At 53.2% G+C, this 24,262-nt stretch overlaps 1 protein-coding gene across 2 annotated transcripts in view; it reads left to right on the top strand.

Annotated features, from left to right (window-relative positions):
- Rfx2 (regulatory factor X2) overlaps nt 1-24,262 on the top strand; it is a 112,876-nt gene that overhangs the window by 58,660 nt on the left and 29,954 nt on the right. For both annotated transcript variants that reach the window (XM_051139647.1, XM_051139646.1), the window contains exon 2: nt 23,336-23,427. In XM_051139647.1, coding sequence (XP_050995604.1) covers nt 23,344-23,427 — 84 coding nt within the window. In that variant the 5' untranslated portion in view covers nt 23,336-23,343. The remainder of the gene's footprint in view (nt 1-23,335; nt 23,428-24,262) is intronic.

Genomic DNA, 24,262 nt, shown 5'->3' with positions numbered 1-24,262 from the left:
AAGTTCGTAGAAATGTGTGTGCCAGCTTCACAGAGTCACCGCTGGTCCTTGCTTGCAGGACCGAGTGTGGTGCAAACCACCGTGCCGTTAATCCACAGGCAGCCTCGAAACCCGTCAGCCCCAGCGCTGCGCACAGCTCAGCGTCAAGCCATGCTCCCAGCCTAATGTAGCTGAGCGGCATAGGCCACACATGGCGCCCCCAGCAATTTCCAGTCAGGGAAAGTCTTTCCATTCAGTTGGCTACTTCCAGTCTGGAACTAACCCTTCTACTTAAACCGCTTTCTTCCCTGGGCACCCGGGCAGCTGGAGTCTTTGCCCCACTCGCTTCCAGTCTCCTAGTGTTCTCAAGTCCGGAGATGGCCCTTTAATTGCACATGCGCACCAGAGGCTAGGACAAGGAGGAGACAGGGCTCCCTCCATCCTGGGTATCCGGGTATCGAACCCAGCGTTTGAGGCTTGGCGGCAAGAATCTTTTATTGCTGAACCGTTGGCTGCACCCATGCCATGTGCATGTTCAGGCAGCAAGGCATCCTCACCCTATGGCATGGTCAAAATTGCAATTGTTTTTCCAGAAATTTCCCGGGTCTCGTAGCAGGTGTGAGGTTCTGGTACGAAGTGCGGCCTGTGTATGCAGTGGAGGGTATTAGCCCTTAGTTCTGTTTTGGCCAATGGCAGTACTCAGGTTTGGCCTTTGGTCTTGTTTGGAAGTTTCCAAAGATTTCACTGTGTTTAAAAATGAGTAGGGGGTGGGCAGTGGTGGCACACACCTTTAATCCCAGCACTTGGGAGGCAGAGGCAGGTGGATCGCTGTGAATTCGAGGCCAGCCTAGTCTACAAAGTGAGTCCAGGACAGTCAAGGCTACACAGAGAAACCCTGTCTCGCAAAACCAAAACAAAACAACCCCCCCCCCCCGCCGCAAAATGAGTAGTAGTGGGGGCTGGAGAGATGGCTCAGAGGTTAAGAGCACTGCCTGAGTTCAATTCTCAGCAACCACATGGTGGCTCACCACCATTTATAATAAAATCTGGTGCCCTCTTCTGGCATGCAGGGGTACCTTCAGGCAAAGCATTGTATGCATCATAAATAAACAAATAAATAAATCTTTTTAAAAAGTGAGTAGGAACAAACGCAGGCCGATAGAGCAGTCCCGTCACCTGCCCCTCCGTCCACATATCTGACACTCCATCCTAAACTGAAGAAATTTTTCTTTTGACTCCAAGGAAAAGGAACGTGGGGCAGGGGGCCATGACAACTCTCCAGTGCTATAATTGTAGTTCTTTTTGTTGTTGTTGTTGTTGCTTTTGTTTTTCAAGACAGGGTTTCTCTATGTAGCCTTGACTGTCCTGTACTCACTTTGTAGTCCAGGCTGGCCTCGAACTCACAGTGATCTGCCAACCTCTGCTTCCTGAGTGCTGGGATTAAAGGCGTACGCCACCACGCCGAGCACTTTGTTTCATTTTTTAATTTCTTTCTGGTGTCTGTGTGTGGAGGTTGGAGGACAGCTTGTGGGAGTCACGTCTCCTTCCATCGTGTGGGACCCCGGGCTGGAACTCAGGTCTCAGGCTTAGCAGCAAGCACCTTGACCGCACAGCCCTCTATCAGGTCCACATCCCTGTCTGTTTTTGGAATCCAGGTTTTGGTGTGCTTCAGCAATGAGTGAGCTGTCTGGGTGCCACAGGGTCATCCAAGAATCTGGTCCTGACCCCCAGGGGGTGACCTGGGAGGAAGTAGTCACCAGATCTTTCCCCAGGCAGCCATGCACCCAAAGATCTGTACACTCCCTTCAGCAGTTTTCCAGAGTGAGGCAGCAGCACCTGGGATTCCCTCCCTCAGCTCTCTCCTTGCCTAGGAACATGGGCCATAGCCCCGTCCTCCCCCATCCCTCACCTCCAGCAGTCCAGGTGACTACCTGCCCTTCCTTCATGAAACTAGGTGTTGATATTGATGGTGCTGGAAATGGGTAAAATTGTCTGGATGCCCTAGTCTTGCTATTCCTTACAGGGTCAAACCCCAGGCATCCAGTGTGTTCACTCCTCAGTCACATTGCAGCCCAAGAGTTGTATTAATCTTCTACATTTTTGTTTGTTTTTTGTTTTTTGAGACATGGTTTCTCCCTCTATCCCTGGCTGTCCTGGACTCGCTTTGTAGACCAGACTGGTCTCGAACTCACCTGTCTGCCTCCCGAGTGCTGGGATTAAAGATGTGCGCCACTACGCGCAATTCTTCTACATTTTTAAAACAGGTTATCATGTAGCTCAAGGCTGACCTCTAACTCACGTTGCTGAGGACGACCCTGAACTCTGAAACTAATTAAACTAAGAGATGGGTTGGGCCGGGAGTGGTGGTGCATACCTTTAATGCCAGCACTTGGGAGGCAGAGGCAGACAGATCCCTGAGTTCCAGGCCAGCCTGGTCTACAGAGTGAGTCCAGGACAGCCAAGGCTACACAGAGAGACCCTGTCTCGAAAAAGCAAACAAACATAATAAATAAGTAAAGAGATGGGTTGAGTTTAGTTAAGAAGTAGAACACCCCTGCCCCAATAGAATTCCCCAGTGAGGGTCTAGGGATGTGGTCAGGGTGGAGCTCATGCCTAGAATTCCCCCAGGGAGGGGCTGGGGGCATGGCTCAGCAAGGTGGCCTGTGAGACCCTGATTTCGGTCCTAAATCCAGCCAAATAAACAAAAAACCTCAAGAAGTCCAAGGATAGCAGAATACTGCTGTTTCCAGTGTACAGCCGGCTGTCAGGGTAACCAAGCCCTTGGAGTGTCTGTGCCTTGCATCTTGTTGGTCTGGCCTCTTGAGGTCTTCCATTGATGCTCGGAATGTTCCCGAGTCTTAGGTGAGACATTTGGATACATGAACGCAAAGTACCCGAGGCTGACCTTAGAGTCCTCTGCCTCTTGGTCTGCTCACCAGAGTGGAAGAATCTCTCTCTCCTCTCCTCTCCTCTCTCTCCTCCCTCTCCCTCTCCCTCTCTCCGCTCTCTCCTCTCTCTCCTCTCTCGTCCTCTCGCTCCTCTCTCTCTCTCTCTCTCTCTCTCTGTATCCCACCCTCCCCCACAGTGTCTCAATAGGTTGCCCAGGCTAGATTCAAACTCCCAACCATGTCCATCCTCCTGCATAGCCTCTGGAGTGCATGGTTGACAGACACGCCCCACCAGGCATGGCACCAAGTATTCTGTTCTAGGAGACTGCCCTATATAAATATGTCTGCAAATTGGCACAAGTCATGGTCTTGGGCAAAGGCAGCTACAGAGTGCGGTGTCTGCAAGGAAGTAGGAGTCGGCTGGCCTCCACAGCAGCAGACGGCTAATGTCCATGGATCCGTGGGCCAGATGGTTGCTGCTGTGCCTAGTGTTTCTCAGTTGTAGCTAAAAGCAGTGTGTGTGAAGGCATGGCCAGGGCCTTATGCCAATAAAACTTTATTTGCTGATGCTAAACTGTGAGTACCTTTTTTTTTTTTTTTTTTTATCAAGACAGGGTTTCTCCATGTAGCCTTAGCTGTCCAAGACTTGCTTTGTAGACCAAGCTAGCTTCAAACTCACAGAGATCCGCCTGCCACCATGACCAGCGTAATATTTTGATTTTTTTGATGCCTTCCAACTACTTGGGGGGAAAAAAAATCAAACAAACCTGAAAACCCTCAGTAGCTGGTAGATAATGCGAAAACAAGCCACAGTTGGCCAGATTTAGAGCAGGCCATCACCCAGTGCCGACTGTCCAACATAGTTGTGTCAGAAGCTTGGATCAGCATTCATGGACTCCCTTAACCGAGCTGCATCCTTCCTCACGTGTTCCAGGCTGGTTTCAAAGTCTACGCAGTTGAGGCTGACCTTGAACTCCTGCCTCCGCCTCCTGAGTGCTGGAATGACTGCTGTGAGCAACCGCAGTTAAGCCGTGGAACCCCAGGCCAGCACTCTCCCCACCAAGGTGCAGCCCCAACCTAAATAAATTTCACTCTTTATGCACAGTTGAGTGGCTTTTGAACATTCACAAAATTGTGTGATCATTACCACTATTTAATTCCAGAACAGTCAGTCACTCTCAAAGGAACCCCATCTCCTGAACAGCGCCTCTCCATCCAGCACCCACAAATTCACTTCCTGTTATTGGGTTTCCCTGCTGTGGACATTTATCACCAAGCCCCACACCCCGTGGCCTTTGGTGTTGAGTTTTCCTCTGAGCCAATATCCTCAAGGCTGGAACCGTGGCAGAAGTCCATGGCTGAACTAAATTTTGTGCAAAAAGAAGGCGCCTCTGGCTGCCCTCAGCAGCCCCGGTACCCGCCATCCACCATCTGTCTTTTCCTGGCTCCGCTGCTGGCTGTGCTGTTTCCTTGCTGCCTATGTTTTCGCTATGCAGGTGTGCCCTGGGTACCCATCACCCCTGGATAGAAAGGCACATGGGGGCTCTGCCTGCGTCCTGTTGCCCGGCAGCACCCTGCAGGTGAGGTGACTCCACTGTCATCCTTGCCTGAGGCTGTGCCTCTGCCTAAATCATTGTGGCCACAGCTGCCACCTCTATGCCCACCACACAGGCCTGCGCACTGCCCTCTCATCCCTTTCCCTTCACAGCCTCCCTGCCCAACGGACTTGCAACCTTCCAGAATTGGCAGGTAACAGGCCTTGTGGATGTCTGATGAAAACTTGCGCCCTCCCTTGCTAGGGACCCACACTTTGCTGCCATCTTGCATCCTGAAGGCACCAGCGAAGGTTCTAGAGCCCCTTGAGGCCCCTCCCTAAGCCACTGCCTAGCAGTATCAGGTCCACCCCACCCCCTCACGGTGCCTGACGAAGCCACATTCCTCACCAGGATCTGCACCCATGGGCCCCTGCCAGGCTGGTTCCACGGCCACAAGTCTGTGCTTGTTGTCGTGACTACCCAGGGCTCATGGGTCAGCCAAGCTTCCTGTCCCTCCACAGTCCCCTCCAGGGGTGGGTGTGTCCTCCCCACACCCACCACCGAAGCAGGTGTTCTTGTCACTGCAGTCCTACACACCACCCTGCGCACAGCGTCCTGTCATGCCACCACAGACCTGCAGTGGCATCTGTGTACTGCAGCCCAAGTTGACAGCTCTGCCCTGGACCCTCTCACTGGTTCAGTGGTTTCTCTATAGTTGCCTTCTCTCACTTTAGACAAACTGTTGAAACAGAATCCCAAGCAAGACCTAACCCCAAATGGAATTCTCCTCCCTGAGTGTCAGCTTTCTTCTCACTTTAAAATTCAATTGATACATTTTTGAAAACACTTTTTGATTCTGAGACACTAACATCAAATAGCTTGACTTCAAGCATCCTCCATAAATAGTCTAGAAACTTTGAGAATCTTCCAGAAACGTGTAGAATGGTTGCCCTGTTGCTCACTCCCTCATTTCTCTGGGTTCCCAAGCCCCGGCCTCGCCTTGTCCCAATCCGTCTTGTGCAACGCCACCCCCTCACTGCTCCCCATTCAGCCCCCTCGGGCTGGTCTATTTATGGGCCTTGCTGAAGCAAGCGTTTGGCAGCATAAGCTCAGCCTTTCCAAAACTGTGCTCCCTCCTGCGGGGACCTCCCCCACAAAGCCTCTTGAACTAGTTTGGTCCCCAAGTTCATTTGCTGCAAAGTTCAGAAGGATTTTGACTCTGAGCTTCCTTGTATCTCCCAATCACAGGCGATGCCACGCATCCCTTTTGTTCTTATTGGATATTCAATACCTATTCTGTCTTTTTATTTAAAACAAATGGAAAGAGAAATCCATATACCATAAAGTTAACCTTTAAGTTTTTTTATTATACTTATTTGTTTCTGTTGTGCCCCTGCATGTGTGTGCAGAGGTCAGAGGACAGGCATTCGGTCTCTCTTCCACCAAGTGGTTCCCAGGGATTTAACCTAGAGCATCAGGCTGGGTGGCACGCCCTTTAGCCTCTGAGCTGTCTTGCCTGCCCTTTTTTGTTTCGTTTTGTTGTGGAGTCTTACTACAACCTTCCTGCCTCTCTCTGCTTTTAGGTACTGGGATAACAGGTGTGCGTCACCACCCCGAACTTCTGTATGGACCTCTTTACATAAAAATTACTGTGCATCTAAATTATTTAATTTTCGTAAGACATTTGAAATACAATCAGGCAATTAACACTGAATTATTAAGCCTGCTAATGCTGTGTGCCGTGACGATTTTACCATGAGTGTAATTACCTGCAGTAAAACCGTGGACGCCGCCACCGTTGCTTCCACTTACGTTGATGATTAATTACTTCGCTCTTCATTCAACCAGCACAGCCTTAGTCGGCAGCCCTGGGATGCTGTGGTTCCCGCTGGACTTCTAGACACAGGCCTTGAGTGCTGCTGTGATGAAAATCTATTGATCTGGGCCTGGTGGCACAGGCCAACCAGCCCAGCCACTGGGAGTCTGAGGCAGGAGGATTGAAAGTTAAAGACCACAGCAGGGCATGGTGGCTCACGCCTTTAATCCCAGCAGAGGCAGGCGATCGCTGTGAGTTCGAGGTCAGCCTGGTCTATAAAGCAAGACTAGGACAGCCTGGGCTACACAGAGAAACCCTGTCTTGAAAAACCTGAAGAAAAAGAAAAAAGAAAGTTAAAGACCAGCCTGGGCAGTTTGGTTAGGTGCTGTTTCACGATAAAAAAGTAGAAAGAGAGCCAGCTGTGGTGGCACACATCTATAATTCCTTCACTCTGGGAGGCAGAGGCAGGTGGGTCTCTATGAGTTCGAGATCAGCCTGGTCTACAAAGTGAGTCCAGGACAGCCAGGGCTACACAGAGAAACCCTGTCTCAAAAACACGCCTTTAATCCCAGTACTCAGGAGGCAGAGGCAGGAGGATCACTGTGAGTTCCAAGCCAGCCTAGTCTACAAAGCTAGTCTAGGACAGCCAAGGCTAACACAGAGAAACCCTGTCTCAAAAACAAAAAAGAAAAAGTCAAAAGAGAGTTGCGAGTGTGGTCAGGGATGGAGCCCTGCCTGGCATGCTCAGAACTTGATAAAACTTCTCTTTTAGTGTTTTTATTGTTGTTGTTGTTTTGTTTTGTTTTAAGACAGTTTCTCTGTGTAGCCTTGGCTGCCCTGGACTCGCTTTGTAGACCAGGCTGGCCTCAAACTCACAGCCTCTGCCTCCCGAGTGCTGGGATTAAAGGCATGCACCAACCACTGCCCAGCACATTTTTCAAAACAGATTTATTTATCGCAGCCAGCAAAGTGCCTCAGGGAGTAAGGGAGCTTGCCACCATGCCTGACTACACAACAGTGTCAGGGCCTACATGGTGGATTAGAGAACCAGCTTTCACATGTTGTCCCTCGACATCCACCTGTGCTCTGTGACATGGAAGCACACATGCAAATACAAAGACAGATTTATTGAATTATATTTTACATACTACCAAGTTCACTCATTCGAAACTATTATTGAAATATATTGCTCAGCCGGGCGTGGTGGCGCACACCTTTAATCCCAGCACTTGAGAGGCAGAGGCAGGCGGATCGCTGTGAGTTCGAGGCCAGCCTGGTCTACAGAGAGAGTCCAGGACAGTCAAGGCTACACAGAGAGACTCTGTCTTGAAAACCCAAAATAGAAAAAAGAAATATATTGCTCATTACACTCTTTTTTTTTTTTTTTTTTTTTTTTTTGGTTTTTCGAGACAGGGTTTCTCTGTGTAGCCTTGGCCATCGTGGACTCACTTTGTAGACCAGGCTGGCCTCGAGCTCACAGTGATCCGCCTGCCTCTGCCTCCCGAGTGCTGGGATTAAAGGCGTGAGCCACCACGCCCGGCCATTACACGTTTTTATATTCACAAAGTTATCTGACCATCACCACTAATTCTAGAATGTTCCATGATGACCAAGGAAATGGCAGCCCTGTGAGCTCCTACCCTCCTCTGTCCAGCCCCAGCATGTACAGATCTGCTTCCTGTCTTTGGCTCGGTTTGTGGTGGAGTTCTCACACTCTGGCCTTCTGTGTTTGGAGCTCTTACTGAGTGTGATGGCCTTGAAGTCGCCGTGTGTGGCTGTGTAGTCAGGGCCTTGCTCTTCATGGAATATTACCCAGCCATGAAGAGCGCAGCGTGGGGACGGGTGGGGGTGTCGGTGGATGATCTGGGTTCCGACACCAGGGACTGAATTTAAATCCCATGGTGTCACCAACACTCCTTCCCTGGCGCCTGCTCTATGCTGAGCCACTGTAAGTCTGCACAGTGTAGACACCGTGCTTCTTGTGCTCCACCCGTACAAAGCAGTCCTACTTGTTTTCTCCATTGATTGGTAAAGAAGTTGAAGGGAGCCGGGTGGTGGTGCACGCCTTTAATCCCAGCCCTCGGGAGGCAGAGGCAGGCGGATCGCTGTGAGTTCGAGGCCAGCCTGATCTACAGAGTGAGTCCAGGACAGCCAAGGCTACACAGAGAAACCCTGTCTCAGAAAAAAAAAAAAAAAGGAGAGAGAGAGAGAGAGGACTTGAGACACTGGCCAAGGTCACCTAGCTGAAATGCAGCTCAGGTGACCTTGCTTTCTGCGTCCTCTGACACTGGGTCCAGATCCCAGTGGACCTGGTTTTCTTGTCCATTCCTCCCCACATCTTCCTTCTTCTCTGAGTGTCCAGCCGCTGTGCCCTTGGAGGGAGGCAGGGGCAGGGGAGGGTGCTTTCCTCCCAGGTCCTCTGCCTCATTCTCCTGGGCCCCATGGCTCTGGGGAGGTGACTCTGGCCTACTCTTTGTTCAGCCTCTAGCCTGGCTCACGCCAAGGTCCAGACTCAGTTGTCCACCCCTCGATACCCCCTTGGGTATCACCTGATGACAACACCCAGGCTTCCTCTGCCTCGCCTGTCACCTGTCTCTCCATCTCTCCAGCATCCGGCTTTAGCACCTCACACCCTCCATCGAATACACATCAGACCCCAAGCCCTCTACACGGCCCAGGGCCCTGTCAACTCTGGACCATGCAGCGGCTTTTACCTCCAGCCGGTGTTCTCCACATGGCAGGTGCTGATGCTCCCAAAATGTGTGTCAAAGGGTACCTGTGGCTTCTTACCCCACCCAGACAGGGAGACAGCAAGAGAGTGAGAGTTCATTGGACCTTTTGTGTATCCTCCATCTCCTCCTCCATCTCCTCCTCCATCTCCTCCTCCATCTCCACCTCCATCTCCTCCTCCATCTCCACCTCCATCTCCTCCTCCATCTTCTCCTCCATCTCCTCCTCCATCTCCTCCTCCATCTCCACCTCCATCTCCTCCTCCATCTCCTCCTCAATCTCCACCTCCATCTCATCCTCCATCTCCACCTCCATCTCCACCTCCATCTCCTCCTCAATCTCCTCCTCAATCTCCACCTCCATCTCCTCCTCCATCTCCACCTCCATCTCCACCTCCATCTCCACCTCCATCTCCTCCTCCATCTCCTCCTCCATCTCCTCCTCCTCCATCTCCTCCTCCATCTCCACCTCCATCTCCTCCTCCATCTCCTCCTCCTCCATCTCCACCTCCATCTCCTCCTCCATCTCCACCTCCATCTCCTCCTCCATCTCCTCCTCCATCTCCACCTCTATCTCCTCCTCAATCTCCACCTCCATCTCCTCCTCCATCTCCACCTCCATCTCCATCTCCACCTCCATCTCCTCCTCCATCTCCTCCTCCATCTCCTCCTCCTCCATCTCCTCCTCCATCTCCTCCCTCCATCTCCTCCTCCATCTCCTCCTCCATCTCCACCTCCATCTCCTCCTCCATCTCCTCCTCCATCTCCTCCTCCATCTCCTTCTCCTCCTCCTTCTCCCTCTTCACCTCCAACTCCTCCTCCAACTCCTCCTCCTCCATCTCTTCTTCTATATCATCTATTTTTTGTACAGCATGTTTGTCATCTGACCTTTTGTGACCTTGGTGTTGCCTCCCTTCTCCCTCTTGAGTGTCAGGAAGGGTCAGAGATGGGCCTGCTCTTTTTCTCCATCAGTGTTTTTAGAACTTGGAGCCTCACATGGCAGATGCTTGTTGACTGAATGCATGATCAATCGTAGCCAAGCCCCCAGCTCCTAGAGTGTCCTGTGCTGTGGGTGGCCTGACAGGGTCCGGGCACATGGGTCATACAAAAGTGTTTGGCAATGACCTGGATCGTGGGTGCTGGTTCCTTCTCCTGCCCCTTGTGAGCAAGGCACTGGGGTGGAGAGTGAGGGTGAGAAAACAGGCTGCTGGGGGAGTCACCTTTCCTCTGTCCCCACACTGTCCCTCTATGGAGTCCCAGATGGTTGCCCTCCAATGGGCAACCCACTGTCTTCCCACATCCATGTCTTCACTACTGACCTTAACGTGGTCAGTAGACAAAGTAGCAGTAGCAAGCGCCAGCTCCCTGGGCAGCTGCAGGAGATGCCATGAAGTTGTCCCGTTGTCCTGGCAACCCATAGAGGCCATTAGGAGGTGGCAGGAGGATGTGCAGACAACAGCCAGGTCAGAGGCCTCCAACCCCAAGTGAGCTTGAGGCCACGCACAGGTCAGCCATAGCATTGTCACTCTTGCTGTGGTGCATGAGACTCGAACCCAGGGACCTCACATGCTGGGCATGTCCCCAGCACTGCTGTTCTGTGACGTGGGGTCTCCCCACATAGCTCTGGCTGTACCAGAAATCATCTACTCTTTTATCTGCTCCTCCGTCTCCTTGACCTCACAGAGCCTGGCTCTGCCTCCCGAATGCTGGAATTAAAGGCCACTTGGTTATATAAAATCTTAAATGTGAAATTCACATGGTTATCACAAGAATGTAATGGGTGCAGTGCACACACCTCTCATCCAGCATTTGGGAGGTTGAGGCAGGAGGATAGGAACTTCAAGGTCATCCTTGGCCACATAGAGAGTTCAAGGCCAGCCTGTGCTATGTGAGACCCTGTCTCACATAAACACAAAACAAACAAACAAAGCATTTTCCAATTATATCCCTAGCTCTCTTTCTGCCTGTCCAGAGGGCCCAGAACATTTTATTCCATTTTCCCAGAATTATCTTGAGCTCTTCTTTGGGAGTTGACTTAATACAGAGCTAGGAATGGAGTCACCAAAAACAGAACAAGACAGACCTGTGCCTGTCCTGGACAGCACGAGGCTGACCAGGCCAGCGCTGGCACCTGCTCCCTGGGATGGTGCCACCAGGATGACTCTCCTCAATCGGACTGTGATTGGTTACAGTTTAAAAATATAAGATTGATCTTGGCCATATTCCTCAAACTCCTCCCAGACTCCTTACCCATGCCCCACACACTCACCCATGCCTACACAGTCACCCACCCCCTAACACTCCCAACCCCAACGCTCCCACCCCTACAATCTCACTGTATTATTTTTGTTTTTTGCTGGGACCTGCTGGGCCTACTGGGAGCCTCATCCCTTAAGAAAGTTGCCTCACTGGGCGCAGTGGTGCATGCCTGTAATCCCAGCACTCAGGAGGCAGAGGCAGGTGGATCTCTGTGAGTTCGAGGCCAGCCTGGTCTACAAAGTGAGTCCAGGACAGCCAAGGCTACACAGAGAAACCCTGTCTCGAAAAAACAAAAACAAAAACAAAGCAAAACAACAAGAGAGCTACCCCTCCCTCTTTCCCTCTCTCCCTCCCTCTTTTCCTCCCTCTCTTCCTCCCTCTTTTCCTCCCTCCCTCCCTCTCTCCCTCCCTCTTTCCCTCCCTCTTTCCCTCTCTCCCTCCCTCTTTCCCTCTCTCCCTCCCTCTTTTCCTTCCTCCCTTCCTCTCTCCCTCTCATAACCCATTGAATCCAACTTGATCAGCCCATGTACTCCTGGCTGGCTGACCTATCACTAATCACGTCCCTTAAGAAAGCTGCCCCTCCCTCCCCCAGAAGCCATCAGTGTCCAGCCCCTCAGTTAGGCCTGGGGTCCCGAGGCCCCTCCCCCCATGCTGCATGGTGGACTGGCCTGACCCTGTGCAGCAACCACAGCTGTGCAGTCATGAGCGCTGGGGTCCTGCCATGTCCAGAGGACACTGGTCTGCTCTGTCCTGCCTGATCGGGCTCTTTCTATTCCCTCTTCCGTGCTGGCCCCCGAGCTTTGGGACCAGATTGCCTCAGTCTCCTTTGCACTGTGACCTGCTGTGTTTCAGTATTAACTGTTGTCCACTGCATAAAGAACCTTCTGGTGAGGTCTGAGTGCTGCATCCTCTCCAGGCTCACATACAAACAGGACACCCGTGCCGCTACTGCACCTGTGAGTGCTCTGGATCTGACCATACTGGTCGTTATCATTTTTCCCTGTGTCCCCGTTGTCCCCTCCTGTCAGGCCATCAGCCACAGGGACCTGCAGCAGGTCAGACACAATCTTCCTGTCACAGTCCCTCTGGTTACTTTCACCCTCAGCAAAGGTACAACCATGCATTGGCTTGTGGAGACATTCTGGTCCAATTGGTCTTGCTCAATAGCCACAGTCCTGCCTCCGGGCCTTTGCACTGACGGCCCTTCCACCAGGAACAGCCTTCCCCTCAGCTGAAGGGCTCCACCCAGCCTGCTGCCCCTTACTTCATTGCTCAGGAAGGCAGCAGGCCACCCTTTGAGAACTGAACCCAGCAAGCCTCCTACTCCCTATGTTAGCTCCCTTCCCCTCTGTCACTTAGCGTTGACTGACAGGTGCCCTGCACACTTTTGTCCCCTATCTCAGTGTCTGCCCCCACATGCACCCTGCCACACCACACCACACACAGATGAGAGCTCCGTGCACAGAGGGTCTTATTGTGTGTTTTGATCACAGGGCAAAGCCTGGGTCACACAGACATGCAGGCACTTATGATTTTATTGCTTTAATTATTCATGTGTGCAGGTACATGTGTGTCATGGTTCCCATGTGGTCAGAAAACAACCTGAAGGAGCTGGTTCTCTTCTTCTACCATGTGGGCCCTTCAGCCCAAACTCAGGTCCTCAGGCAACAAACACTTTTACCCCTCAGCCATCTTGCTGCCCCAAGTCCCTGTTTTCTCTTGACGCCTACATTGACCCTCCTTTGGGTAGGACACTGGAGGCCTCCTTCCCAGTGTAGGGCACCAGCTGTGACCAGAGCATCAGAGACACCACTGCCAACCCAGTACCACACCAGCCAGTGTGACTTCTCCCCACGTCACTGAGCAGCAACAGCCCTGCTCTGTGAAGACAATAGCCATTTCCTGAAGCATCTTCATCTCCCAGGTGGTAGCTTAAAAATACAACATGCAGACTGGATGTCGGTGGTGCATGCCTTTAGTCCCAGCACTCAGGAGGCAGAGGCAGGCTGATCCTTATGAGCTCAAAGCCAGCCTGGCCTACAGAGTGATTTCCAAGCCAGCCAAGGCTACACAGAGAAACCCTGTCTGTAAAAACAAAACAAACAAAAACCCATGTCTGCACCAGGACCCACAGGGACACGGAATTGACCCATGTTGATAGTATGATATGCTTGAACGATCCCGGTGTTGGCTGGGGTTCCTGGAACCCCAGGAAGCTGGGCTTCTGTGTTTTCTGTCTGATTGGAAGTTTCAGGGGCTGCAGAGATGGCTCATGGGTAAAGGTACTTGCTGCCAACCCTAAAAGACCCAAGTTCAATCCCCAGGACCCGCCAAGTGGGAGAAGAAAACAGACTTTCACAAAGTTCTCTGAGGTCCGTGCACAAGGTGGATGCGTGCTCACACATGAACAGAATAATAGGGGAAGATGAAGATGGCTCGGCTCTGCCCAGAAGACAAGCTCGCTGGGCTCTTTGCAAGGGACAGGGTCAGGGCTGTCCCACAAGAGGAGGGTATTCAAGGTTGCACCCTCAAGCCTTTCCGCCCAGCACGGGCTCTGAAGTCGCCCGTTTCCTCCTACCTCTAGCCTCTCTCTGGGAGGGTGGAAGGCAAGATGGGCCCTGCCCTCCCTGGAGTCCCCTGAGGTAGGGCTCCCCTGAGTCGCTGGTGTGAGCAGCTCCTCCCACGCCTGGAGGCTTCCAGGAAGTCTGCTCTGATCTTACACTTTTCTCAAATAGTTTCAACTCTTGCTTCTTTGCCCAGACTTGTGTGTGATTCGCTGTCTGAGGGTAAATCCATCCCCACCTTTCTCCCTGGTCCAGGCCTGGGAAGGGTGGCAGCTCTGCCCAGGATCCCTGGGAGCCCCGGGCAGCCTTGGTTCGGTTCCTGGACCTCAGAACAGATCTGGTGAGCTGCCGGCCCTTCCCAGTTACTATAGAGAAGAAATTATTTGTCTTGCTGTTCAGGCCTCTGAAAATAATAGATTACATATTTGGAAGGACTTTCTTTTATTTATTTATTTTTTTTTATTTTAGATCTGCTTAACGTGAGATAGAGAAGTTGCCCCGGGGATGACATTGTTTGGTTTGGGAAGTATTCTCTTGGTTGCTGGGCAACGGGCGCTTGGAAACGGGAGTGGACTGCGTCGCCCTGGCAACCGTTGTTACTCAGCAAACAATGAGGGCTGGGCACGCGGCGCCAGTAGCCGGCGCCCGGTTCCCATCCAGCATCTGCATGTGTTTTTTTTCTGATTAGATGGTGTGGGGGTTCAGGGGGGCCCGCGAGCGGGCAGGTAGCAGGCTTCTGCAGGGGTCTGCGCGCACTCGAGTTGTCGAACTCTGTCCCACCGAATCTGATTTTCGTTTTTGGTGGAATTTTAAAGAAAATCTATTTCCTGATGTTTTTAGGGCCTCCATCGGGGTCACCCCAATGGCAGGCAAGGCGGATCAGAGCCCCCCTTCCCCAGCACTCCTATTCAGGACTGGCTGGCTTTGGAATCCGAACCCAGAGCCCCTGACTGGCATCCCGTCAAACACTGGGATTCCAGGGTGACCCCCGCAGGGCATGCTGAGATGCTGGGGGAGCAGTCTCGCTGACAGGTGCCCCTCACAGGCCACTTTCCAGCCCTGGTTGGATCGGGATCAGACCTGTCACCCTCCCACTCCTGCTGTGGGTAGACATGGGGACTATTTACCAGGGCCTGTTGCTGAGGTAAACACTCGGCTGAGCTCTGTTCGGACTGGTGACACATCTGCCGCCCTCTGTCCAGCCACCCTGCCCCCACTAGGGGCTATAAATCCAGGCTCCTGAGCAGGGCTGGTTCCAGAGGACGCAGACTGTTACCTTCACTTGGGTCTCAGGTGCTTCCACGGTGTCCCCTGGGGCCTGCGCATCATCACTACCCATTTTCAGAAGACACTTGTTTGGCTGCCTGGGGCTGTCCTAGCCATGTATGCAAGTTACTCAGCTCATGTCTTGGGGGGCATTTAAAGGTGCTTCAACAAGTTTCTCAGCTTTTAGGGTTGCTCTTATCACCAAACGTGACAGTGCCCTATAAAAAACGGAAGCTAGCTGTAATTATGAAAAAAAAAACCTAAAGGGCAAGCCAGCAGCTCCACCCCACCCCACCAAGCACAGACCATATAAGACCATATACCATATAAGATCTAGTGTGCTAGGCGTGGTGGTGCACTGCCTGTCACCTCGATCAATACAGGTGGAGTGGAGGTAGCGCCTGGTGTTCAAGTCCAGCCTCACCTACATCCTGCTTTTGGGGCTAGCCTGGGCTGCGTGAGACCCCTCTTAAACAAGAGCAGCCACACAAAACCTTTTTAAAAATCATTTAACATTTTCTGTTTATGCGAGTGCGTGTGTGCGTGTGCGTGTGTGTGTGTGTGTGTGTGTGGGTGGTGTGTACCTGGGCATGCCACAGCTCACCTGTGTAGGTCAGAGGGCTTCCCAGAGCTGGCTGCCGCATTCTACCACGCGCCTCTCAGGAACTGAACTCAACTCAGCTTTGGTGACAAATGCCAAGCCATCTCACCAGGCCTAGCTAAGTTGTGTTTTTAAATTTCCCATGGAAGTGCTTGCTTTGCCACTTGGGTGAACACCTCAAGTGTCGGGTGACAGTGATTTCCGAGGGCCCCTCCAGGGTGCCTCCAGGTGGGGAGTTCGTGCACAGGGATCATTGGTTTCTCTGTTGAAATGCAAGTGGAGCATGGAGGGGGTCCAGAGCCAGCCCCCCCCCCCCCTGTCACTGGCACAATCACATGAGCAGAGAGGCCCCAGCAGATTGGAAGTGCAGCTGAGACCTTGCCACCAGCCATGACCCTCCCCACTATCACCAGTCGTAGACCCCAGAAGATGCTCTGTGGGAGAAGAAAGACCCATAAGCCGCCCTGTCACACATGGGCAGGAGGGATGAGGCCTTGCCTCCTGCTCCACCTTCTTGCTTCTTCCTGCTGCCACCACCACTTCAGTCCCCTGCTCAGGCAGCAGTGTACAAAGGGGGCAAGGGCAGGGACAAGGGGGCAAGGGCAGGAGCCAGGTGAGCAAGACGGTGGTGGCACGCCAGGTGGCAGCAGGGAGTTGGCCTGGTTTCAGGGCTCGGGACTGCAAGCTGTGGAGGGGCTGGGGGACTGTGTGACACCAAGGAACTTAAGGAGGCAGTGTGGGGGGACATGTTGGGCCTATGGCTATCAGCAGGGCACTTCTGTCACCATGGGGGCCATCTGTGGAGGTCACGGTGGGTTGGAGGTGTGGAGTGTGCTTGTGGCAGTGTGCCGCTCCACACCTCACAAGCGTGCACGGCCCAACCGCAAGCTGGCATTGCTCTAATAAACTTCTCATAGATTCCAGGATGAGTGCCCTGGCCAGCTGGGCTCCCTAACTCTTCATTCAGCTATCTCATACATAGTCCCTGTCATATGAGCCGACTTCCCTGAGCACTTGCTGTTTCTCTGTGTAGCCTGCCCCTGACTGTCCTGTAGACCAGACTGTCCTTGAACTCAGAGATCCGCCTGCCTCTACCTCCTAGCATCAAAGGCGTGCGCCACCACCACCAGGCCTCACCTCGTAGTTTGCTAGGATGACAGGCACACACCTCCACGCGAGCTCAGCTCTAGAAACTTGCCAATTGAGCAAGCTAAGGCTGCGTTGCTGTTTTCCTTCAGGGCAGCGTGGGAGCAGAGCTGAGCCGGCTCCACCAGTCCTGCCTCCTGTCCCTCACTTCTTCAAGGTCACAGTGGCAGCAGCAGGTGGTCCCTTGAGTCCCACCTATGCCTACAGAGCACCCTTTACCCAGTCTGGCCTGTCACTGGCTGCCCCCATCCCCCTACACACACACACACACACACACACACACACACACACACACACACACACATTGCCTTTCTTCATAATATCTGACTTCCCAGGGTCCTACTGCGGCTCCTTCTCCCACCCAGGCTTGGGGCGGATTCCATAGGCTACAACATCCCACAGCCTCCTCGCAGAGGCCGGAGTTGGACAACAGCAGCAAGTGCACTGGCAGGGGCTGGGCTTGAACTCAAGTCCTTCCTACATCCTTCATCCTCTATCCAGCCGGCTCAGGGCTCCCAGCACAGGTAATGTCTTGTATTGAGATGGCTTCTCACTATGTAGCCCAGGCTGGCTTTAAAAGGCAATTGTCCTGCCTCTCAGTCTTCCCAGTGCTGGGTTGACAGCTGCACATTACCATCCCTGGCACTTAGGACTGACTTGTCTGGTATCGGGAAGGGCTATCCTCCACCATCCCTCACTGGCTCTCCACCTCCCCAGCAGCGAGGGGCCCCACCTCAGTCCTTTGGTTCCTCTTGCCTGTGACCTCCGACCTCCACAGCCAGTGGGAACCTGTGGCTAGTTAGTGGGTTGGGTTCTCTGAGCCAGGGGAAGAGACAAGAACCTATCTGGTCATTTCCTGGGTCACCACAAAGAAAGGAGCTGGCAGGTTGGGAGGGGAAGGGGGCACGGCCATCCCAGGTGTCAGGAGGTCAGGCCTGCCTAAAGTAGCTGCCACAGTGATGGAGGTGGGGTCACTACAGCGGGACTGGGACCCCAGCTGCAGGGTTACAGGCAGCAAAGGGCTGGCGAAGAGTCCCCTTTGGTGGTGGCACTAAGGGCAGAGAGGTCCCCTCACGGGAACATGCACCTAACATGCAGATGCAGAATCCTGAGCTCCATGTGCAGTGAAAGCCAGGGGTACCCAGCTCCCTGGGACCCATGACACAGCTCAACAGGGGTGTCATCTTCAGGGACAAAATGGCCATGTCTTGGGAGTGACTGAGCCATGTCAGGTGGGCAGCATGTGCCCTCATGTTGTCTGTGTGGCACTTCTCCCAGCCACGCCCTGAGGGCAGAGCACTGTGGACCTCCAGCCCTGCCCCAACCTCCGTTTGCCAATGTGGTGAGTCAGGGCACCCAGACCCACCCCGGGGTGAGTTTCCATCCCCCAGTTGACACATAATCATGGCTCCCCACTCAAATGCGATACATTTATTCTGGAGTGACCGTGGCCCAGAAACACAGATGTAGGCTACCTCAAATTCCATGTTCCATGGGGACAGAATTCCGTGGAGCTCCACGGTGGCAGGACAACGGGCACCATGACTGGGGACGCGCCCCAGATACTGCTGGAGGCCTGAGTGATGGCCACAGCACAAAGGGAACTGCAGCTGTGGGCCTCGGATGCTCTTAGTGACAGCCTTTGCATTGGTGGGAATTAGGGTTCTGTTAAATTGATACATCCCGAAAGGTTTTTTTATCTCTAGTCTGGATGTTGGGTCTGATAGAGAGGGGCAAGAAATGGTAGCTATTTGGGGTGCTAAGGCCCAAGAAAAACATAATTAGGCCCCAAGACCTGTAGCATTCCAACCTCCCATAGTCACTGAAGGTTTTGTTTTGTTTTGTTTTGTTTTTAGAGACAGGGTTTCTCTGTGTAGTCCTGGCTGACCTGGACTCACTTTATAGACCAGGCTGGCCTGGAACTCATAGAGATCTGCCTGCCTCTGCCTCCCTGAGTGCTGGGATCATGGGTGTGCTCAGTCACTGAAGTTTTAATGTGTCATTTGGGCTCTGCAGGCTCAGCTCCTTCCCAGAGCATCTCTCTCATGCCAGCGACCAAGCTGTGTGGCCCCTCTGTAACTCTTTTTTTTTTTTAAAGATTTATTTATTATATTTATTGTATATGAGTGCTTTATATGCAGAAGAGGGCATCAGATAACATTACAGATGGTTGTGAGCCACCATGTGGTTGCTGGGAATTGAACTCAGGACCTCTGGAAGAGCAGGCGGTGCCCTTAACCACTGAGCCATTTCTCCAGCCCACCCTCTAGAACTCTTATTATTATATTTATTGTGTTGGTGGGGGGTTGTGTGAGCCACAGTATACATGCCAAAGGACGCTTGCTGCAGCCGTCGATGGGCTCTAAGGATTGAATTCAGGTTGTCAGGCTTGGCGACAAGCGACTTGACCCCCTGTGCCCTCTCATAGGCCAGCAAAAGGAATGAACTCTGAAGGTTCACAGTGGAGAAATAGTTGCCGCTTTCTACCTGAAACCCACTAGTGCCAGAGACAGAACTGCGGGGGCTCCTCGGGCAGCTTCATCCCAGGTGTGGGGGTGGACGTCACATGCCTGGCATTATAGCCCTGGAGAATTGGAGGCTGGAGGGTCAGCAGTTCAAGGTCACCCTCAGCCTCCGTGAGGTCCAGGGCTTAATGGTGACCCTGTCTTCAAAAAGCTAAGAAACAAAAATGACAAAAACAGGTGGAATTGGATACCCCGAAAGCTCAACTGAAGGAAATATCACAGGGTGCCTGCGTGGATATTGGCTAGGGCACCCCCTCAGCTCTTGGACATGTCCCTCCTCCCCCTCCCTCCCTCTCCTCCTTCCTCTTCTTCCTTCTTCTTCTTCTTCTTCTTCTTCTTCTTCTTCTTCTTCTTCTTCTTCTTCTTCTTCTTCTTCTCTCTCTCTCTCTCTCTCTCTCTCTCTCTCTCTCTCTCTCTCTCTCGACATCTGTGTGGGTTTCAGCCTCAGGCTTCAGGGGTGATTGCCAGGAAATGCTGAGTCTCTTGGTGTCCCCTGGGTACCCTGATCCAGGGGGTGTCCCTGGAGGACCCTGGCCCTTCCTGGGGGCATATGCAACTCTCGGCCCTGAATACCTGCTAGGAGGCAGTTCAGGGGTATGGAGGAGAGAACGCAGAAAAGAGGAGGTACTTTTGGCAAGAGGGGACCAGGTGCAGCCCCCATGGCCACCTCTCCAGCTGCCAGCATCACCTTCAGGCCCCGTGCTGATCAGGGCAGCCTCCCAGCACAGGTCAGCAGTCTCATACCCAGGCCGATTGCTCCTGAGACCTCGGGTCACAGGGGACCAAGAGGACTTCACATCAGGAACATGGAGGCAGGTCTGGAGGAGAGCTGGAGCCTGGGCCCATCTCACTCAGAGCAGGGACATGAGTCGCCTTGTTGGTGGCTGGGACCTCAGTGGCATCCAGCCAGATGCCACCAAGACAATTCCAAGACCAGAGGAGGCCTGATTTCCCCTCAGCAGAACTTCACCAGCCAGCCCCCATCCCTGTGAGTCCAGGTGACAAGGTGTGATAGGGCCACAGCTCCCCTGGACGGATGGACAGAGGGATGGGGAAAGAAGGGAAAGAGATTGCTTAAGGTCACAGTGAGTCAGGGTAGCCAGGAACCCAGCCCAGAAATGGCTCGCAGCCTCCCGCCCTTCCTAGCCTGCCCACTGGTTGCTAGGCAACCGAAGAGTTTTTCCTGTAAACAAAGGGCGCTTCCCCAGCAGATCCACCTGGCGCCAGTCCAGCCCCGGGCAGCACACTGCAGCCTGCCGCTGCCTTTGAGTCGCCTGGAGACAGCAGGAGAGGACTGGCCACTGCCATTTGCAGTCCAGCCACTCCACTTGGGCACTCTGTCAAGTTCAAGGTCAAATGCACTGGGTGGATTCAAGGCTGGTCTTAGGGGACCTTCCCTTGGACCACTGACCAAAGGCATGTGGCAGAGCTGTGTCACCAGGGAGCCATGAGCCAGGCCCAGAGAGGCTGGATGGCAGAGTACACGCGGCCCTTCTGACTACTGACTGCCCTCAGGCTCCTGAGACCCCCATTAGAGAGGAGTTTGGGTGAGAACAGGCAGAGCAATCCAGGTCCCACAGGAGGAAAAAACAAAACAAAACAAAAAAACCAAAGAGAGGCAAAGAAAGACACAGAGATACCGAAGGCAAGTGAACAAGACTCCCGTGCCCACGACGCTCAATGCACATCACACCACGACTACCACCGTCCCCCAAACCCACACACAGCAGCACACACAAGTATGCACACACACATGCATGCACCCGTGCAGCAAATGCACTCATGCACAAACATGCATGCACACACACATGCAAACACACCTGTGTAGCATATCAACCTCAGTGTGACATTTGTGTCCTTCCTTTGGTAAATAATAACTTTTAACTTTTCCACTTGAACTGTACACTTGACAGCCTCTCTCTGTCCTGCCTGAGGCAGCAGCATCATTCACCCCCACCACACCACACCCACACCCCCAACCCACCACACCCCCATCCCCCCCACACCCCCACACCCCCTTCAGGCTGACTAAGAAGGGGGGCGGGGCTCACGTGAAACCCAGCTCTGGGCTACTTGGCAGTCAGTCCCACTGAGCTTTCCTTAAGAAAACCTCTCACACTCTACAAGATAAAACCTGGTAGCCACCGCTGGTCCCCCCAGTGGGGCTAGGGGCCAGCTTGTTTCTGTGACACAGACTCACCACAACCCCTGCTGGCTTAGCTCTAGAGACCCGGCCACCCCAGCCTATCCTAGTGCTGGGACCACAGTCCTGACCACCACACCTACATGTTTCTGTGAGGTCCTGGCTGTCCTGGAGCTCACTCTGTAGCCTAGGCTGGCCTCCCCAGCCCGGGATTAAAGGTGTGCACCACCACTGCCCAACACTCTCTTTGCTTCTTAATTTTTGCATCCATGGAGCCAGGCTCAGTGGATGGAGTGTTTGCTATGTGAAGCCCCATTTTCTGACCCCAACTCCATAAAAAGCAGGTACTCTGGCATACTCCTGTCATCCCAGCCCTTGGGAGGTGGAGGCAGGAGGACCAGGGATTGCCTGGCCTCCTCTACATAAGGATTTAGGTTTGGTTTTGCATTTGGTTTTGGGGGTTTTGTTTTGTTTTGTTTTGTTTTGTGTTGGGGTTTTTTTGTTGGGTTTTGTTTGTTTGTTTGTTTGTTTGTTTGTTTTTTGAGACAGGGTCTCACTATGTAGCTCTGGCTATCCTGGAACTCAGTGTGTAAGCCAGGCTGGCCTTTGGCTTGCCCCTGCCTTAAAGATGATTGACACTGCACAAGTCTCACATAAGGATTTAAGGCTGGCCTAGGCTACAGGAGACCCTGGCTCCCAACGAAAGTTCTCACAGCCTGCAGGTCTCCCCCATTCTCTTGAAGAACATTGGCGTTTTTGTTCTCGGCCAGAGTGTGTGCCACTGCTGCCTGCGTGGACCTGTGCTCAGACACTGTCTCCATGTCTCTCAGATGGACACCGCCAGAGTAGCTGGCGAGAGGGGTTTCAGGGCGCACGCTCATTTGGAAAGCCGCGAGGGGTCCATTGTTCAGACAGGGATGGAGGATGTTACAGTTCATTTCAGCCATTCTTCTGAGTATTTGGTGACAGGTTTTATTCGCTTGACACGGAGCCTCACTCAGTAGTCCAGGCTGGCCTGTGGAGCCCAGGAACACCCCTCCTTCCCTTCTACCCTGCACTACCTCTCCTCCAACAGTCGCTGGGACCTCCTGCCTTCCAGAAGGGCATTGTGCTCACTGAGCCATCCCCCTCCGTCAGTGTAAAACGTTGGGTTTGATTTATTCTTTCACCAGTCTTTAGTTACTCATTCCTGCGTGTGTGTACACGAGAGTTTTCTTGCGGCGTGTTTTTGGTTTGCTTTTGTAGCCCAGGGTCTGATGTAGCCCAATCAGCCTAGATCCAGAGCTTGAAACCGCGGCGCGATGCATCCCTGGTCTGCGCGGCTCTGGCGCCATCTAGTGGTCTTCCCGCGGCAGCGCAGGCGGGTGCGAACACCAACCGGATTCACCCACTCTTCCATGGGCACAGTCTTGTCCTCTGTTACAAGATCTTTCACATTAGGGGGATGAGCGAGCACCGGCTGCTCTCCACAGGGACCAGGTTCGGAGCTCAGGGCCCACTCTGGCTGTCTGCGGCTCCGACGCCTGCTTCAGGCCTCTGTGGGCACTGCACGCAAACACCCCCACATATGAAATAAATGCAACTTTTTAAAGATAAAAAATAAAAAGACTTTAGGTAGGCAAGGTGGAGCTGCCCCACTCCAGAACTCAGTAGAGACGCCGCAGATCCAGACCCGAGGCCGCCTGGGCCCCTGAGACGCTGCAGAAGGAAGGACCGAGGATATAGGTCCGATCAGAGTTCAGCTACCATGCAGGAGGCTCAGGATCTGACACACACCTGCCACCCAGCCACAACTACATGGGTTCTGAGGATTTGAACTTGGGTCCTCACTGTGGGTGCTGCGGGCCTGTGACATCACCACCTGCCCTCCCCTCTCTCCTCTAGGTCCGAGCATGCAGAACTCCGAGGGCGGAGCAGACTCACCAGCGTCCGTGGCTCTGCGCCCTGCAGCCCAGCCTGTGCCGGCCTCCCCGCAGGTGACTGCGCCGCCTTCAGTTTTCGCTCCTCCAACATCTCCTCCTCCATCTCCTCACCTCCTCACCTTCTACCTCCTCACCTCCTCATTTCCCCACCTCCCCACCTTTCCCAGCCTCTATACTTGGTTCACACTGTAACCCAGCCTGGCCTGGAACCCTCCCAGGGCTGTAATTGTGAGTTTCAATGATCACTGTGCCCACCAGCTCTTCCTTGTAGATGGGTAGCCTGGCAGGGGCGGGCAGCAGGGGAGGGGCGGGGCAGCAGGGCAGGGCGGGGCAGCAGGCAGAGGCGGGGCAGCAGGGCAGGGGCGGGGCAGCCTGTGCACTGGCCTTTTGCTGCCTGGCTATGCTGCCCTGTTGCACTTATGTGTTAGCTGTGGGAGCAAACTCTGTGTTCTCTTCTGTTCTGTTCTGTCAATTTGCTGACACAGATCTCACTATGTAGCCCATGGATAACCTCCAGCAGTCAGCAATCCTCCTGCCTCAGCCTCGCTCCTTTTGCACTCTGGATGCTGAGATTACCGGTATTCCCCATCACACCAAAACCAGCCCTTACTGTTGGCGCCAGCGGGGTGGGGTTGTTTTCTGTTTTTGAGACAGGGTCTAATGGTGCCTGAGCCCAGCTTATGTGATGCTGGAAACAAGAGCCAGGGCATCATTCGTGCTGGGCAAGCCATGGTCCTGCCCCTACCCCACCCCATTTTATGATTTATTTTATTATTTTATTTACTTATTTATTTACTTCTCTTTTTTGAGACAAGGTTTCTCTGTGTAGCCCTGGCTGTCCTGGAACACACTCTCTCTCTCTTTCGCTCCCCCCCCCCCCCCCGTGTAT

The sequence above is a fragment of the Acomys russatus genome, chromosome 31 (genome assembly GCF_903995435.1).
Source record: "Acomys russatus chromosome 31, mAcoRus1.1, whole genome shotgun sequence".
In the NCBI taxonomy this organism is placed as follows: Eukaryota; Metazoa; Chordata; class Mammalia; order Rodentia; family Muridae; genus Acomys; species Acomys russatus.
The sequence above is the reverse complement of the archived record's forward strand: the minus strand, read 5'-3'. Positions and strand labels throughout refer to the sequence as shown.